The 17,205-nt window shown below is 41.3% G+C and overlaps 1 protein-coding gene across 1 annotated transcript in view; it reads right to left on the bottom strand.

The window, feature by feature from the left end:
• Window positions 1-2,360: 2,360 nt before the first annotated feature.
• TAF4B (TATA-box binding protein associated factor 4b) overlaps window positions 2,361-17,205 on the bottom strand; it is a 73,995-nt gene continuing 59,150 nt past the window's right edge. The window contains exons 14-15 of the mRNA XM_048289170.1: window positions 15,228-15,347; window positions 2,361-4,307 (exon numbers count right to left, since the gene is read on the bottom strand). Coding sequence (XP_048145127.1) covers window positions 4,140-4,307; window positions 15,228-15,347 — 288 coding nt within the window. The 3' untranslated portion in view covers window positions 2,361-4,139. The remainder of the gene's footprint in view (window positions 4,308-15,227; window positions 15,348-17,205) is intronic.

Genomic DNA, 17,205 nt, shown 5'->3' with positions numbered 1-17,205 from the left:
GATATATCTGGAAGGAAAAGATGATGTTTATTGCTTATTCCTTCAGTGTTACAAAGCCAGAAGGGGTGCTTGTCTAGGTTACAGAAGGCCTGCACCAAGTGAAACACTGGCATTGTGGCCTGCAGACAAGCAGCCTTTGTATCCAATGGGGGTGGGACAAGCCACTGACATGGTAATGAGCCCAGAACCCAAACTGGCAAAACAGACAGCTCCGGTGTGCTGTGCTCTGCAGCCTTGGTACTCAACTTTGCACCCCTCAAAGGAGTAAAGCCTTCACTACAGACTGTAGTTATTTCCAGAGCTACAGCTGTGGGACTTGGGATAACAGTGGCTGCATCCCGCTTTCAGAGCACGTGCAGACACCATGTGCTACGTGCAGAGGGAAGAGTGTGAAGCGCTTGGCCTCAGAAACCCAGCAGCCCTCATCTGAAAAGCTGCTGGGAACAAGCCTGTTTCACCAAGTCCAATCACTTGGACTGTCTGCCCCTTCAGGACATCCTCACTTGCTTTAGTCTTTCTCTCTTCACACCAGTGATTACAAATGAAGAGGAAAGCAAAGAACAGAGCAAAGAGATGAACCTGGAGAACAGCTGACAGCACTTTTGCTCAGCACAGTGCACTCACATGGCAGGACACAGGTGCCTACAAAGAGAGGGGGCCTAGAACAACTTGATGCAAACAGTAGCCTTAAGCTACTCGTGTCAAAGTGTCCAAGAGAGTGCAATGGCTTTGAGGAATCATCCAGCAATGTCTCACAGTCCCCTGCTACCTTCCTCATTAAACCTCGAACAAAGCTGCAGGGTGTGTTAGTGCATTCCAGCTAGGCTTTCCCAGGGGGAGAAGGGAAAAGCTGAAGTCAAAGATAGTGCAAAGGGCTGGATTCAGTGCTAAGACTTGAAAATGGCAATAAAAGGAAAAAGCAGCAGTTGGAGGAGGAACAGTGCAGGCCCATTTTTGTCACCAAGTAACTCATAAAATTTGGCATAGAATGCTGCTGAGATAGTAGTAAAGAGCAAGCAATAACAGCTTCCCCCCCCCCCCCCCCCATCTGTATATACCCTTTTCTCTAAAGGTTGAGCACTTCAGTGGCAGGGATAGTTGCCCAGCCAGCTCAGTGTATCAGAAACAGCCACTAGGGTAGCAGGCCAGCTGGAAAGCAGGAAGTGCCTGAAGCAAGCTTTGGAGCCCTCCCAGCACTGGTGGCACAGAGGGTTGGTTCCCCTAGGTTCCCAAGCTTGAACACGAGCATACTGAGAGCTAAAAGGCAAGGGAGCATGATAGCAGGTTTTGTCCTCATCACCTTATGACTAGAATTTTAGTATTCCCATAAAGGGCAGGAGGAGTGGGGAAAAGCATAGAAATGAACCCCTGGTGATCTCTCCTTTAACTCCTGAGGTGGCTGAGCAAAGCCCAGGTATGTCCTAAATGCCACTTTAGAGGACACTTTTCTCAGAAACAAAGCTGAGCTCAAATAGGAGGCAGGATGAACCCTTGGCAGGGAGACAAGTATTTTCAGTTTTTGCACCAAGGACAAAGCTGTCCCTGCCTGAAATTAGGCCTAAAGACCTGCTGAAAAACCTTTCTGAAACATCTGCTACTACTTACAGTGCAAAATTTTTGAATTTGAGGGGTCTTTTGGGAGTGGGGTAGGTGTGGACATGACACACGGGGCAAGAGGCAGCACACAGGGAGAATCTACTGGTGAGAGAACTTGCTCTGGCAGCAATAAAACCATGTGATCTGCATCATAGGCAGGCCATAAAAACACCTGAATCATCCATCATCCTTTAGATGTATCTATTTATCAATTATTTTCTCCACCTTATTTCACTTCATTATCACGTTGGTTGAAAGAAGCAAAAGAGGCAGGCCAATATGCAGAGGCTCTTTGTGGTTCTCCAGCCTGCACTTAATTAACTGTGAGTAGCTTTAAAAATAATTTAGGACAGTGCTTCCACAGCACATTGCTGAAGTCTGACACAGTTCATGCTTTCGCTTCCCAGAACATGTGCAAAGCTCTCACCTGTGCCCAGCTGTTAACAAAAATCCCACAACCCAGTCTCTGTGCTGACTGAGAGGAGGAAATCAGACATGAGAGGTTGCTTTTTCTCCCTGCCCACCCCTCCCCTTTCCAGCAATCCTTTGCTCTGTCACCTACTTCTGTTTAAAACCACTTCAGACAGAGATGTTCTTAGTTAATATGTCACATGAGGAAACTGTGCCAGCTCCTGCAATGGGCAGACAGCTGGGGCTCGCTCTTGGAGTCACACCATTAGTCATGGTGCTGACAGCTTCAGATGCTGAACTTCTCACGTAAGGAAACAAAGTTACCAATTTATTATTTTTAATAAAATAATTGCTTTAATGCAGTATTTAAAATAATCTTTAACATCTGATCAATAAGATACAGTACACAAATATGGAAAATGCTGCACTTTACATAAAAAGTAAAGCTAAGCATTTAATTATACAAAACAATTTTGCCCGATGCCATCAATATCTTGCAAACTATAGTCAAAGTACTGCTTTTCTTTTATATATATATATATGCTATATATACATATATAAATAATTTACAGCATTCATTTACTAGATTTGTTTACTACTGTTCCAACAAAAACCAACATAACCGATTCACAGCTTAGTGAATTTGGTAACCATCTGCAGAGGTTCTGACAGCGGAGGATGTGTGAATAGTTGCTTCAAGTTTTGAAGCAGCATGCCAAGTAACCATGGGAAGTTTGTTCTTTCAAAGAAAAAAAAATTCAGCAGGAAGCCATTCAATAGTTGGTTAGAGCACGGTGCTAATAATGTTCTGTGTTTGATCCCTGTGCAGGCTGTTCACTTAAGAGTTGGACTTGATGATCCTGGGAGGGTCCCTTCCAACTCAGGATATTCTGTGATTCCGTGAATGCAATCAGGGCCTTTCCCACCAGTCCTGGGAAACAGCCATGCTATACAGTGCTGTGTCATGGAAGGCAACATGTTTGGAGGCTGGGGAGAAGGGTAACCCAGACGGTTTTCCTTCTACCACAAAGCAGTCTTTACCAGCAAGTAGACAATCTTTGTTCTAACAGTCTTTATAACCCAGAGTCCTCCTCCTCACTAAATGGAAACAAAGCAACTGTCTAAATACTTTTTATCTGAGAAGTTTCCCTGTTACACCACATTAAAGTATTAAATCAATATTCTAAAGCAGTGAATCCTGTGCTTTGCAAACAGTGTTCCTCTCCAAGGAGTCTTCAGCTCCAGAGTTACAATGCATCTCAACTTTTCTCTTTTTTTTTAGTCAGAACAGGTTGTTTCTGTTAATATCTTTCCACATCTATGCTCAAGTTCAATGCTATTTTTTGTAACTACAGAAAAATAAACTGTTTCTTCTGTTTACCCTCCCTTTTTAGGATCTTTCACTCCTTGTATTTTTAGTAACTCCAAATTTTCCACGAGCATCCAAGTATGCCCTAACTACACTGTGTGGTGTACTTCAATCACAAGAATGACTGATTTGTCCTCCTTCCCCCAGTCACTTTCTCAGAGGAAAGGCTGAGGGCAATTGAGACAAAGTGTGGGGTAGAAAGGACCCCTCATTCGTTTTGCTTGCTACTTTGATCTCCACAAATAAGCATCCAGTAGTAATTCTAGACCCAGAAAACCTAAGAAGATGTTGAGTCAGACAGGCATGTTTACTGACTGCTGGTTCATGATTAAAGACAGTTGCCATGCTATACTGTGCCATTATAGTGATACTTGTTTCCCTAAAGAAGGTTGAATTGGAAGGTGGCACTTCCAATGTGGCACACATAGAACAGATGTTGCAGACTCTGGAGTACTGAAGCAAGTGACATACATAAACTAGGGACACTCATCAAGCCCTCAGAGCTTGTAAGACAGTTAAATGTAAGCAGGTAGGTGCTTATGTGTGCAGCTCAGTGTTTTCACTGGTTTACAGACTGATTTAAGCCAAGTATTATTAAAAACCTTACAGGTGCTAAGTTAGGTATTTAATAAAAATGTTCATCTGTAAACAAGAGTTATCCTTACAACGGATCATTTTCCAGAAACTGGAATTTCAAGACAGTGCAACAATGCTTCAGTGTTTTCTTTGGCAGTAGACAGCAAGGTGAAATGCAAGATTCAAATCACTTCAGAAGAGCACGGTACAAGTGTAGAGAATGCTTCATCTCCTTCTCTTGTTCCATGCAGAATATCAAGTCCCTGAGACAGACACGGGTTACTCTTGGACAGAGCATCTGCTTCGTAAGGCTAAAACCTGATGAACCCGGAGCAATTCTATTGCCATTCAAACCCTAAATGGGGGAGAGAGGAAGAAAAAAACCCATCAGAAACATTAGAATTTCATGTAAATACAAGTTTTAACTAAACTGGTTGGATTATACTGCCTACTTGTATAAAACTAGCCCATTGATGTTCAGCTTTCCATGTTGAAAATCAGCAGTCCAAAAGTCCTTTCACATTAGATACTGAAAAAGACAAAGCAAGCACTTGCCAGCTGATGGTTTGTTTCAGTCAAAGCAATCACAAAGTTATTTCTTTCTTTAAAATTATATTAATATGGTAAGATAAATAACTGCCACTTCACTGAAGTCTGCTAAACAGACTTGCACTGAGAAAGGACACGCCATCTCTGAAGAAGGTACTAGCACAGTACCTATGTGGAGCCCCAGGTTGTGCACAGCTCTTACTACCACTTGCTCCAGAGGTTTCCCTCTGGAACATGGTCAGGAGAAACTCTCATCCTGGCCATTATCTGTGCTCTGCCCTTTAAGGGAGCAACAATTACTCAGTGAAAGCATCCAGATATTCAGAGCACTGTATCTGAGCCTATCCATCTCAGTCAGCTGCCTTGCTTGGTTATGAAAATACAGTTGGTAGGAGATGATGATGTTCAGTAGTTTTACATTCAAGCTCCTGGAACAAGCAACCCCCATGCTTTCCAAAATGCCCCAAGATTTATTATTAGGGGTGGGGAAGAGGAAGATTACCATGAGCTGCACAATAGACTGGCTACTTATCTTGGAGCCAATCTGTGCTGCACAGCCAGTCTCTTACCACTACTGGAGGGTTCTTGGTAATGAATGTAATTTGTACAAATACGAGTGCTCAGTCTCTGTAACTTCAGCAAGGCAATGCCTGCCAGCATCAACACCACTTGGAGATGGTGTTGCTTGGATGCAGTGTTAACTATATCAATTCTTACCCTAAATCTCTCTGCAAGACTTCAGCAAAATGACTTTGCCCACTTTGCTTAGAGAAATCTGTATAAACCCCCCCCATTTATTAGAAATTAATACCAGTACTGGACTACATATAGCAGTGAATGCTACTGTTGTTAGGATGGAAGCACTGAAATTTATTAAAAATAGATTTACCGGAGAGCACACGCTAGCCACAGAAACCCAGAGCACATTGCAGAAATGGAAGCTGTATTTTTTACAAGCAGCACGCAGGGTATTCAGCACCATTTCATTTGCTTTACAGTCAATACTATTAAACACTATGAAATGCCATCATTTGAAACTTTCAGTTTGTTAAATGGCTTGGAACAAATTTGTGCGTGGGGAAGACTGCTGGCCACATTGCACAGAGGGCACTGCTGTCCTGGTAAGACACAAAAGGGTCACAGTTCAAGTTTGTCATATGACAACCCTGAAGGATCCAGGGAAAAGACAGCTCTGCAATGCAGCTGCCAGCACGGGTTGAAAAGGAGGTCAGTCCAACAGGATGCAGCAGAAGGCCCGAGGCAATGTTATAAATGAAACAAACCCCAAGGGTTTTCAGCAACCCAACAGCAATGTCCTTTATAATTCAAAGAACTTTATTGAGGTGAAAGTATTTTCTCTCTAAATAAGTCATTAGACTAGAAGTCTTACCTTTAAAAAGACACCAAACAAAGCCACCTCAATCCTGTTCACTCTTACAAAAAGGAGACAGACGGCACAAATCCCCCAGCCTGCTTTGGAAGCTGTTGTAGCTGCAAGATGCTACAACAGGGCAGAAGCACCAAGCTGCCTGCATTTGAGACAGAGTTATGGATTTGTTTATTCTTAAATTCTTACCCATCATGCCCAGTGCAGAGACATAAAGCGATATTATGCTGTAATACCACATCCGAAGCCAAAGCTTATCCAGGGCCCTTGTTTGCTAAGACAGCCAGTTCACAGTTCTAAGTTTCCCACAGCATCACTCTGCCTTATCAAAGCTGCTGGGTTACAGCATTTCAGGGGCCAGGAGCTCTTCAACAACCAACAGCTGCTAGCACAAGTTAAAGGAAAGGGTCCTTCTCTCAAAGTACATGATGGTTTAAAATTAAAGAAGCCAACAGACAGCCTAGGTCATTCCAGTCCAGATAGGGACCACGTTGGGGAACCCACTTTTAAGTAAATTTATACAGTGCTGAGCACTATCTCCTTTTAGCTACTGCCTTCCACAGTTGTATTGAAACACTGTTTTTTCATGGTTTTGTTTTAGAATTTGGACCAAGCAGTGGCCCAAGATCTGCATAACCCAAAGAACCATCACAGGCACCTCTGGTAATGTCCAAGACTTTACTTAAGAAATGCCCAGCTCTGAGCTCTCAAGTTGACACAAGGACACTTTAGGGGAGGGTCCTCTGCTGCTCCACTTGAGCAAATTCCTATTGGGCAGGAGCTCGACCTTGTCTGGCCCTAGGCAACATCCTCTCCTTTAGATCTCACATACCCCTTCCTCGAAAGCACAAAGCTTTTGAGACCTGAAAAACACCAGCCCACTCCTTGCTCCCCAACATCTCTATTATATTCCTCCCATTTGGGCAGCAACCACTTGTGTCTTGCTGTTTTGGGGGATTCTTCACTGCTAGTCTTCAGCATACCCCAAGACAGCTTTGTCTATTTCGAGGGGAAGTGAAAAGTGCTGCTTTTCAACCAGGTCACAGCCAAGTACAAAGATAAGCAAATAGAAAATCCATCTTAGTAGAATCAATGCTAGCAAAGGGTACCGCAACCAGCCTGCATCCCCCTTCTGCAACATCTAATTACTAGTGCTCTAACTAGCAACTTCTTTTTTTCTCTTTTTTTTTTTTGTTACCCTATAGTTCCTGCCTTTCACTGAACCCTCACCACCCTGCCTTCCTTCCAAAAGGGAAATGACACAGAGACATGCAGCCCAGGAGGGCCGACTACCAGTGCAGATTCTGCCTGCAGATTCAGCTGACAGACCCAATTTGTAAGCCAGGTAAGGCACTGCAGCAGTGTAACTCTGCACCACTGTAAACCCCCCTTCCCAGTACTGAGACCACCAGCTAGCTTAAAACCAGCCCCAAGAGGTCACAACGGCAGCAGAGCTGCTTTTGAACTATCCTCAGAACTGAGCCCCATCAGCAACTTTTCCACAGCAGCACAGTGTCACCCTTAGAGCCTTTTATACACACCTGACAGAGATCAATTACACTCACTGATCTTGGCAGCAGAACACATTGTGGAGCTCCTGCTGTAGTCCCAAGCTGGTGAGCAGCCAGTTTTTTCCAGAGGTTGCTCTGAAAACCTGTTTTAAGATCTCTAGAGCTCTCTCCAGTGGCTGGATGGAGAATTAAATACCAACTCTCTGAAAACGCAAGAGTGAAGTTAATACAGAGGCACAATTACCACCTTGCTTCTAGTCTGCAAGGTATCTGGAGCATGGCATCTGCAAGTTTGGATCATGGATACTGACAAGGATCTCAAAACTGCTCAGAGCTATTCTACAGGCTCTGACATAAAGCTCAGAGAGGTCTGCAGACACCTTCCTCCCCACCAAGTTCTTGTCAGGTTCAGGGAGCTGTTCCTGGTGGAGTACATGCTCCCTTCCCAAATTCAATGACTTCACACCAACCAAAATTCAAAATTTTAAACTCTTGGGAGGGAGGCACTTTAAGGGAGAAAAGTGTTCAGTCAAGTGTTAAAAGTCAAGCCAAGAGTTCTCATTTCAATTTCTGGTGTGGCATAAACATATCACAGTCCCAGAGCCAAGATCCCAAGAGAGGGAACTGTTACTGCAGCTCTGCTGAACATTATAAAAATACCACCAGCAGGAAGAAGCAAAGTCATGAGACACTTTTGAATGACATCTCCAAACAATGAAAAATGACAGCGGTGTGCAGCAGAGATGCTGTTGAAAGGTGGTAAGAGCACCTAGTGAACTGAAGCAAAAGCATCCAAGTTCAACCCCCATCTCTGTCACGTGTGGTCACACTGAGGTCACTGAGACCTAGTGTATGCTGTACTTGGTTTCCCAGCTGTAGAACAGAACACCTTCCTGTCTCATAAGAGGAAACAAGGGTTAAAAAACCATTAACACATTGTTTTCAAGCACTTACTGAGTCTCCCCCAGCAGCCAGGGGGAAAGGAACAGACCCTGTCAAAATTGTGACATTTTTGCTCGTACAAACAAGTGCCTAATCTAGGCCAGAGAAAACAAAGTGAAAGAAGTTGATAGTAGTTTGGTGACAAGCCAGCCTACTGATGCTGCCTATTCTAACAAACCTCGGTCTGACAGAAATACTCCCACATTTACAACACTAAAATATTACATGACTCAATATTTATATGATTATTTTTTTTAAATTAAGTTGGTTGTGTTAGGTTGGGGTCTGGGGATTTTATTTTATTTTTTAACCTTATAGACCATTAGAGTAGCTCAAGCCAATGGCTGAAAGACTCAGATCTCTATATCCAGGCTGCTTCTTGTGCAGCTGAAAACAAATGTGTATTTATGATGTTATCTGCAGCCTAGAAAAAAGCCTCACAAAGCTGTCAGATCTGTATAATAGAAAACTCCATTCAACTACCAATTTTTCTTCAGATTTCACTGCAACATTCCTACAAGTCCTTTCAGATGTAGGCAACATGTTTTACATATTGAAACAAATTACTGTGAATGCAATGTCAGTTTATTCACTATTATGCCCAAGATTCATGTATGCATGTCACTTCGTATGGGTACATCAGATGCTTAATCTGTACCTGGAGGTAATGAATACTATACAAATATGTCATGTTAGTTAATAGACAATTATTAAGCTGAAATTTTCTGGCTCTTTGCCACAGCATTTTAAGCAATGTATTGTCAACTAAATTATAAATCTCTTGACCCTTCACATGTCATCAACATTTGTGCGTTACCAATATGTTCAGCCTAAAGCTACAATGCAATTAGTCATTTAAATTGCAGATATCTTTCACATATAAGAAGAATTAAGTTCATCTCTAGCACACAGAAGGCACGATATGGGCCAATGAACTGTATTTCTGAAGTGTGTGAATGACAGTTGAGAATATTTTTGCCTATTTACACGGGGAAAAAATTCAGATCAAGTGTATGGCCTAGACTGACAGGAGCCAGGAAATTCAGCACAGAAACTGAAACTCTCTCTCTGACTGAGCTGTGCTTAGTTAGATCTTGAAACAGATAACTAAGATGCTGAAGACATTTTATAATTGCAGTAACTCTTAGCTCCCTTCTTACCCACCATGCCATAGGCACTTCAGTTGTCCAAGAGCTTAAATAAGAACCAGAAATTGAAGTCAAGAGTATGCATACATTAGGCATATGCAAAGTAGAAAAAACCTCACCCTCCAGTATCACTTTAGACCTGTGGGCTGGGAGAAGGGGTGACAGAGAGAGAAAAAGACACAGAGAAAGTGAGGGAAACCACTGAAGTGTAGAAACAGATTTTGTAGCCTGGTTAGAAACACCTACATATATAAGTAGTCCAATTCGAAGTGATTGCTTTCAAATTAATTTTATGCAGCTTCTAAGAAAATACTGTAGCAGACTATCATGTACCAATGCCAAAGACGAGGCCCTGTAGTCATTGCACAGGGAGCAGCAAACCTATCATTTGTTACAGAGCCAATTCATGCCTTTAAATTCACACTTAGACACAATTGTGCCCATTAACACCAATACTGAAGCTGATGAATTATGCTAGTGTGTTCCCTCATCACAACAGTTTATGGCCAAAAAGGTGGCAGTAGCTTCTACAGTTATCACTTTTAAGAGCATAAACTTATATATTCCTTAACTACACACACCCCTTCTGCAAATGCAAAGAAAAAAAAAAAGCCAGAAAAAACAAATCATGTCTCTTCCCCAGTCACTTGGAAGAGTTGGGTTTACTTCCATCCTGCAGAAAGGACTTGTTGCTCAAAGGCTTAGTTCTTCCTTGGTCAACCTAAAGAACATTTCCAAAGCTTAAATAAACACCATGTACAGAATACATTTAATCAACATACATACCAGCATCCCAAAGCTGTAAAGCAAGAAGGGTAAGTTTAAGTTCTGCTAACAATGATCAGATGTGGCAGACACAAGAGAAGATGACAAGTTCATTTCCTCCACCCACAGTCAATAATAAAAATGGAACAATGACCACTGTGGTAAACAAGGCATTTCTCCCATTTTTGCTTGCCAAACTTCTTTGCAGAAGGAGAATGCAAGCTTATGTGTGGACTGCTGTATTAGATGTGCATAACCCTGGAAGTATCACTTTATTTTAAATAGTTTGGGCAGGCTAGGAGTTTGACAGAAAGGAAGTACTTGAATGACTCTGCACTGACCACAGCGTTATCAGCTGCATGATTCACTTATGTAGCAACTACTTGCAGTAGCTCAAGTTTCCACAGCAAAGCCAGACTATCTGTGACAAGGCAAGACCCACACTTACTAACAGATCAGCCAGTCTTGGCAAGGGACAGAACAGACACAAGCAGTGTCTGGAAGGAGGAATTTCCTTTGCCATTGGATCTGGCAAAAAAAAAGAAAAGACACGAGATGTACACCCCCAAGTCAGTCAGTGGAACCAACCTGGAAGAAAGCAAGGGGAGAACACAGCACCAACAGCACTTTGGGGCAGGAGAGCCTGCATCACTTCCAAGAACTTAATGTATTATCATGGAGCCAGAAAAGTAATGCAAAGCAAGTAGTCTACCCCAAAAAATTACACAGAAGTACAAGCATCCAACTAAGTTTTCCTGTACAAAGTAGAAGGGCCCAACTACAGTATTCAGACAATGACCGTAAGTGTAACAGCCAGTTTTCTGAGTCTACTTTCAGAAACATCTGTCGACTTTTTTCCTCCCTGTTGCATGATTCTGCACAAATACACAGCTCTCGGTTCAAGGCCAGAAATGACCTTGCACTCAAGATACCTCTGAATAGAAGGAAAGAAAGTTTAAGGACTCAGAACTGTAGTCTTCAAATTTCTAAGCTTCCAGTTACAGTGGGAATGAGACAAAGCTGTTTCCAAAATGGCTTTGTCAACAGAAAAGCACTAAAACTTAATAAAAAATAGAAAAAAATCCTTGACTATTTATCAGCATTGAAAACATTATGGGGCATGTTACCAACCAATAAAAGCTATGAAACAGAACAAAGAATTGGGAAAATGAGTCTGTGGTTTCAAGTTTACTTTTTTCTTATTTGTTCTAGAAGTGTCCTCCCTTCCCAAGATGAGTTAAGTTTTCAATTCTTCCTACCCTTTAATTCATTACTGTCTACCACATGCCCTCAGACTAGGGGCGGAGGAGAGGTGGATAACAAATGCACAAACCTCAAGTCACATATAAATCAAATCCCAAGGCCTCTCCCCCTCATTGTATCCAAAAGTGTCCAGAGGGATAAGAATGAGAGAGATGAAGATATTGCCACCTCTGGATTGCAAGTAGCACCAATTAACACATTTTCACAATAGAGGGATTTTCTTACCAAGGCTTTCTCGAATTACTCTTTCTGAACAATACCATTCAAATGTTAAGTTGAAGTGAAGAGAACATGCAAAACGACCCAAACTAGTGTTTCCAACAAGAAAGGAAAAAGAATTCTCATTATAATGATGCCTTTTCTTTCTTTTTTTCTTCTTTTTTAATCAGGCCTAGAGCATTAGCCTTATTTTTTCATTCCATGATCATCATGGATTTGTCCCTACTGCTATTTCATCTTTAGAGATTCATAAGCAATCATGGCAAGATATAGTTTATTCTTTTTATATTGCTTTTAGGTCCAAATTAGTTGACAGGCACTCCTCTGGACAAGAGCCTCTTTCTGTACTTGTTACACTATGAGGTGATGAGGCTGCTGACAAGCAGGCTTCTATCTGGAAAGCACATGATTGCGTCATCACATGTTCTAGTTACCACATTAAAATGACCCATAATGGGTCTCCTGGAAAGACCAAGTAAAGAAAGCCCCGTTTCAGAGATCAAAATAAGATGAATCTGCAGGAATTGTGTGCTCAACTATCCAGGAAAAAGACTTTTCAGAAGAGGTGCAAAGCCAGGTGCCAAAGTGTGGAGAAATAGAAAACCTCAAGCCAAAGAATCATCCCAGTTAAACACAGATACTTGTTTGTGGATAAGTTAGCATACCATGCTCCCTAAAATGCTGGTTTTAGCCCTTCACATTTACTGCAACAGTAGGCAGCAGATCCAACCAACCCAGTCTGCTGAACTGAACTTTCCCAGTATCCATTAGGTTTTGGTACTGAATAAAGAAAGGCAAATATATGACAAATTTGCTTACAGAGTTTCACTTTTTTAATACATATTGTAACTGACTATTTCTTCCCCGTCTGCCCAAATACCTTAAGGCTTCAGTTTGCATCAATAATTGCTTGAAACAATTCCTTTCCTTTAATTATTGCGGGAGGCAACCATAAAAAGAAACTGTACAGAGCTTACATGGCCTTAAGAGACACAAACATTGTACAAAGAACATTATCCAAAGAAAGTTGAAGTCTTAGTTAAAAATCTTAATCCAGTTAGCATTAGTGATTTCACACAATAATGTTAAATATCATTCATATTCAGGAATAACTTCTTCCATCATACCTGTCTACCAAGTTATTAGGCTTTAAAAATAATAATAATAATAATAATAATAATAATAATAATAATAAAAGGTCACAGGAGTATTATGCACAGATTTACTCCTTGCCACTACACAGTCTAGAAGTTCTGACATTTAAGATTATTTGAGAGTAAAGCTGTCTGTATTTTGTCTGTATTTGCAACTTGAAATGAGAAAGCACATCCTGCCTGTTTAAATTATTCTCAGACAGGTTGCCCAAAAAGATGATTTTAAAGATGCCCAAATGTGTATCAGCCTAAGGCCATATTGTACTTGCTTTCAGTTTCAAAGACCTCCTTTCATCTCTGAAGAATGGAATGTTGTTTACTGCTCAGGATGTTTTGCCATGTTATCATGAATGTATTACAAATGCTCTGCTTCTTGAACTAGAGAGTGTTTGTCGAAACCATTCTTTATTCTACATGAGAAGTCTTAAGTCTTTTATAAATCCTGCTCGGATATATTGGGACACTTAAAACATTTAAATCTAAACATCATTCTCAAGGATTGCTATCCTGCATAATTTCACAAAATAGAAAAAAAAGGTCTGCAGAGAAATGCTTTCTGGTAGCATGAAGCCTAAGTACTAGGCACTGGAATGCGAGCTTGCATGCAAGACACAAAAATAGTTTCACTGTCAGAATCAGTTTCACCTACTGCCCTTACAATTCAGTCTAACATGGCAACCTATGCTTAAAATACAGCAGGGAAATTTGTGACAATGAAATGCTATCAAGGTTTATGGCCAGTTTTAGGAGTGTCGTGTCCACGTTCTTTTAAAGTAGCAATCTAAATAACGGATCACCAGCTTTCAACAGCAACACTGTTATCTATCTTGATTTGGCATAATCTCATGAAGCTTTTAATAAAGCAGACGTACCACAGATGATGAGAAATAACAGCAAAGTACTGAACAGGCAGACTTGTAAATATTCAGAAACAAATCTGGCAATAATTACAGAAAACCACTACGAAGAACAGGAATAGTTACTCGATAGAAGCTTGGGGGAAGATGAGAAGAGGATGGGGAAAACTGTTCTTGTGCTAGACTGATTTTTTCAAGTTCTTCCAGTGGTATTATAAAAAAAAAAATAACCATACATTTAGCTTCATGTGAAAGTGTATTAGAAAACTTCAAAGAAGAGAAGAAAAGCTGCTCAAAAGCTGTGAACACTGCTTTCTGCAGCTTGTTTAGAGACAGATTACTTCCCTTCACTTGTGGTTAACAGGGAGTATTCAAAGACCTAATTCTGTATCCATGTCAGGGAAAAAATAAATTAAAGATTCACTGAAACAAGTCTATCTCACCTGCTCAGCGAGGCCTCTTGTCACAGTCCGGATGAAGAAAATAACTACAGGACAGATGCCACCGCTGTCTCAGTTACACTGCAAATAACTGAGGACAAGGTCCTCCCAGACTCTGCTGTGCAAAAATGACAGAGTATTTTCAATCCTACCATCTATTTAAGCTTCCCAGACAACAAGAATGAAAAACACTTAAGGTTCATGAGAAAGGACAACTTTACCACCACTGCCTCTACACAGGAGTTACTTTGCAGGCTCCTGCTCACTGTGATTATATCAGGCCAACTGGCCTTTCACTTGAGCAATATCCAGGCTTCATGACAAAGAGGGGCCAAACCGGCAGCAACGCTAATTTCTCCCATCTCCAGCAAAGATGATGACCTCTAACAGAAGTAGGCTGTTTCCTCAGAATGGATTTCTGCAGCCACAAAAGCTTCCCAGATACCAGAAGCAGCTACTCTCCAGCACATGAAGAGATCTGCTCACAAAAGATTTGTTAAAAGCACTTTCAATATTCAACATGAGCCAGAGATGACGATCTGGCTCACTGCAGGAAGTGAATGGTCTAGCTTTACTGATTTATTTACTGCTTTTTGGGAGAACCTAGCCAAGGTGAACTCAGATATTTGAGAAGAGTCCCTATGCATTGTGCATGGATAAATGTCCACAGTCAAATGTCAAATCAAGGTCCATTTCAAAAGCCATCCAAACCACCCACTGTGAGTTCAGCTGAGGGGCCATGACAACTACGCTCTGTGGAAGGCCACCACAGCTTGGTTACCTTCCACTGCAGATGGGAATTTCTCCAAGTCATCCTTTCATTCCCTTTAGGCACAGTCTTTCCTTTAACACACAATTACACACATCAAATTTACCAGAAACAATCCTCTAGAGCACCTAACACACAAACCAGGCTTCTTACAGAATGCAACAAACCATTTTGTGTGAGAGAATTCTCACTTCTTCCTACAAGAAGAGGTAAATGTAATTCAGTATGAAGACATTAACACCATCCGAGTCACTGCAAGCCACAGCTGTACCTCGAGCCCAGATCCAACGTTTGATGAATCCAATGGTCTTTTCTTCCTTGGTCCAATGGCTGCCAAAGCTGTGAGGTTGGCTTCTCTTTGTTGCATCTGTGCTAATTCCAACTGTTGCCTCTAGTTTAAAAAGAAAACACCAACATTAATTATGATATATATTATCCTAAACGACTTGTTCTCTTTATAGCAGACAGCTCTGTAGTTCCTACTGAAACAATGCATTTCACAGCATCTTTCCCTGTCTTCTAGACACTTTCACAAATTCTAGTACTCGGTCATGCTTGGAGCCCTGTGGACAGCTCTGTGTAAGTAACATCTTTTATAGAGACCACAATGCAGCCTTAACAGAAGCCTTGCAGCTGGTTCCTTACTTCATAAGCTTTGTTGTTTCTGATGAACAGAAAATCTTGATCTGATTTACGAAGCTGGATTAGTATCAAAAATTGAAGTTACCAGGTTCTGTGACCTGGGCATGTTCTTAATTCAAATTCTCAATTCCTTACCGCACAAGATACCAAATTTCCTCGTACTGTTTCACCTGAACCCAGCACTCAATATTGCCATTGTGAAATATTGTACTACCCAACTTAACAGGATGCTCCCAGTTGACTGCTAGTCCTTCTTTTCCCAGTACATATTTGGATGTTCAGGAAACATCTGCAGCAAGGTAGAGATACACTGCATGTTTATTTTCACACACCTCTAAAACTGCTGAACACTAAGAAATCATTAGAAACAACCTTCACCTGGGTTAGGTAAACTTGGGATGGGATAGAAACCCACAGTAAAGAGGTAAAAATAAAATAAAATAAAATAAAATGAATTTGTTTTATTCCTGTATTTTGAGATACATTCTATTCAGTGATTATAGATGCCAGCTGCTCTGGAGCTCAACCCAGTCACACCTGCTGACAGACTCACTATCTTGGATCAGCCACTTCGCTAATACAACCACACTGCTTCCAGATCCACCAGCTGTCCAACTTGGAGCATGGGTGGAGAAGGAAGGTTTTCCAAACATAAACCTCTGGTTTGATGTCCACCCTTGGACGATTTGACCTGCAACTAGTATAGCTCCTTAGCTATACTATATATACACTACGTATATATACATGTATTATATATACCATATAATATGCTTTCCCTATTCCCAGGACCTAGAAGATTGTTCAGATGGGGATTCTCTGCATGATGTGTGTGCATGTCTTAAAAAAATTAAAGTACAACCATACCATGGGTAGGAAAGCATCCAAATCTCCTCCCCTCCCCCATCATGAACCCAATGAATTACTTGGACTTCCTTACCCAGTAATACAGATATCTTGCTTACCAAGCTTGCAACACTCCAGGATTTTGCTTGCTTTTCAGCTCTCAGAGATCTCACTTGGAGAGGAGAAGAGCAGCTGATAACAACTGAGCTTGCAGCACCCACATGGTGTAAGTCCCCCACTTGCTACCACTTACATAAAGATGAATCCACAACAAAGAAATACTTTGGGGTTCAGGGGGAGTGTTTTGGGGAAGAGAGCTTTTGGCTGGGTGGTTTCTGGGTGGGTGTTGCTACAAGCCTTATTTTACTTTATATAAATAGACTTTAGTGATGGTGGCAGCTTCACATCAAGTACTGCAGTGACTAGGCTATTTAAAAAAACAGCATTTCAGGGCAAGATTCCTAAAAGGACAATGTTCCCTGGAAGACTCAAACTATTCACATGCTTAAGGTTTTTCAGCAGAATTCAGGGAAAGCAAGATTTTAACAAATATGTGGAGAACAGAGCTTTTGGGGGGGTTTGTTGGGTTTTGTTTTTCTTTTTTTTTAAGGCTGAGACAAATGTTTCAGTTTGAAAAACAATACTATTTGCAAGTCAGCTTTGATCACCCTATGTAGGCTTTTGTTGTAGAAACACAGTAGTACTTCTTCGATGCCAGATACCATCATTCACTTACCACACACACTGTGCTTGCTTTTGTGTGC

The sequence above is a fragment of the Corvus hawaiiensis genome, chromosome 30 (genome assembly GCF_020740725.1).
Source record: "Corvus hawaiiensis isolate bCorHaw1 chromosome 30, bCorHaw1.pri.cur, whole genome shotgun sequence".
NCBI classification, from domain to species: Eukaryota; Metazoa; Chordata; class Aves; order Passeriformes; family Corvidae; genus Corvus; species Corvus hawaiiensis.
Note: the sequence above shows the minus strand (reverse complement) of the source record. Positions and strands in the feature narration are given on the sequence as shown.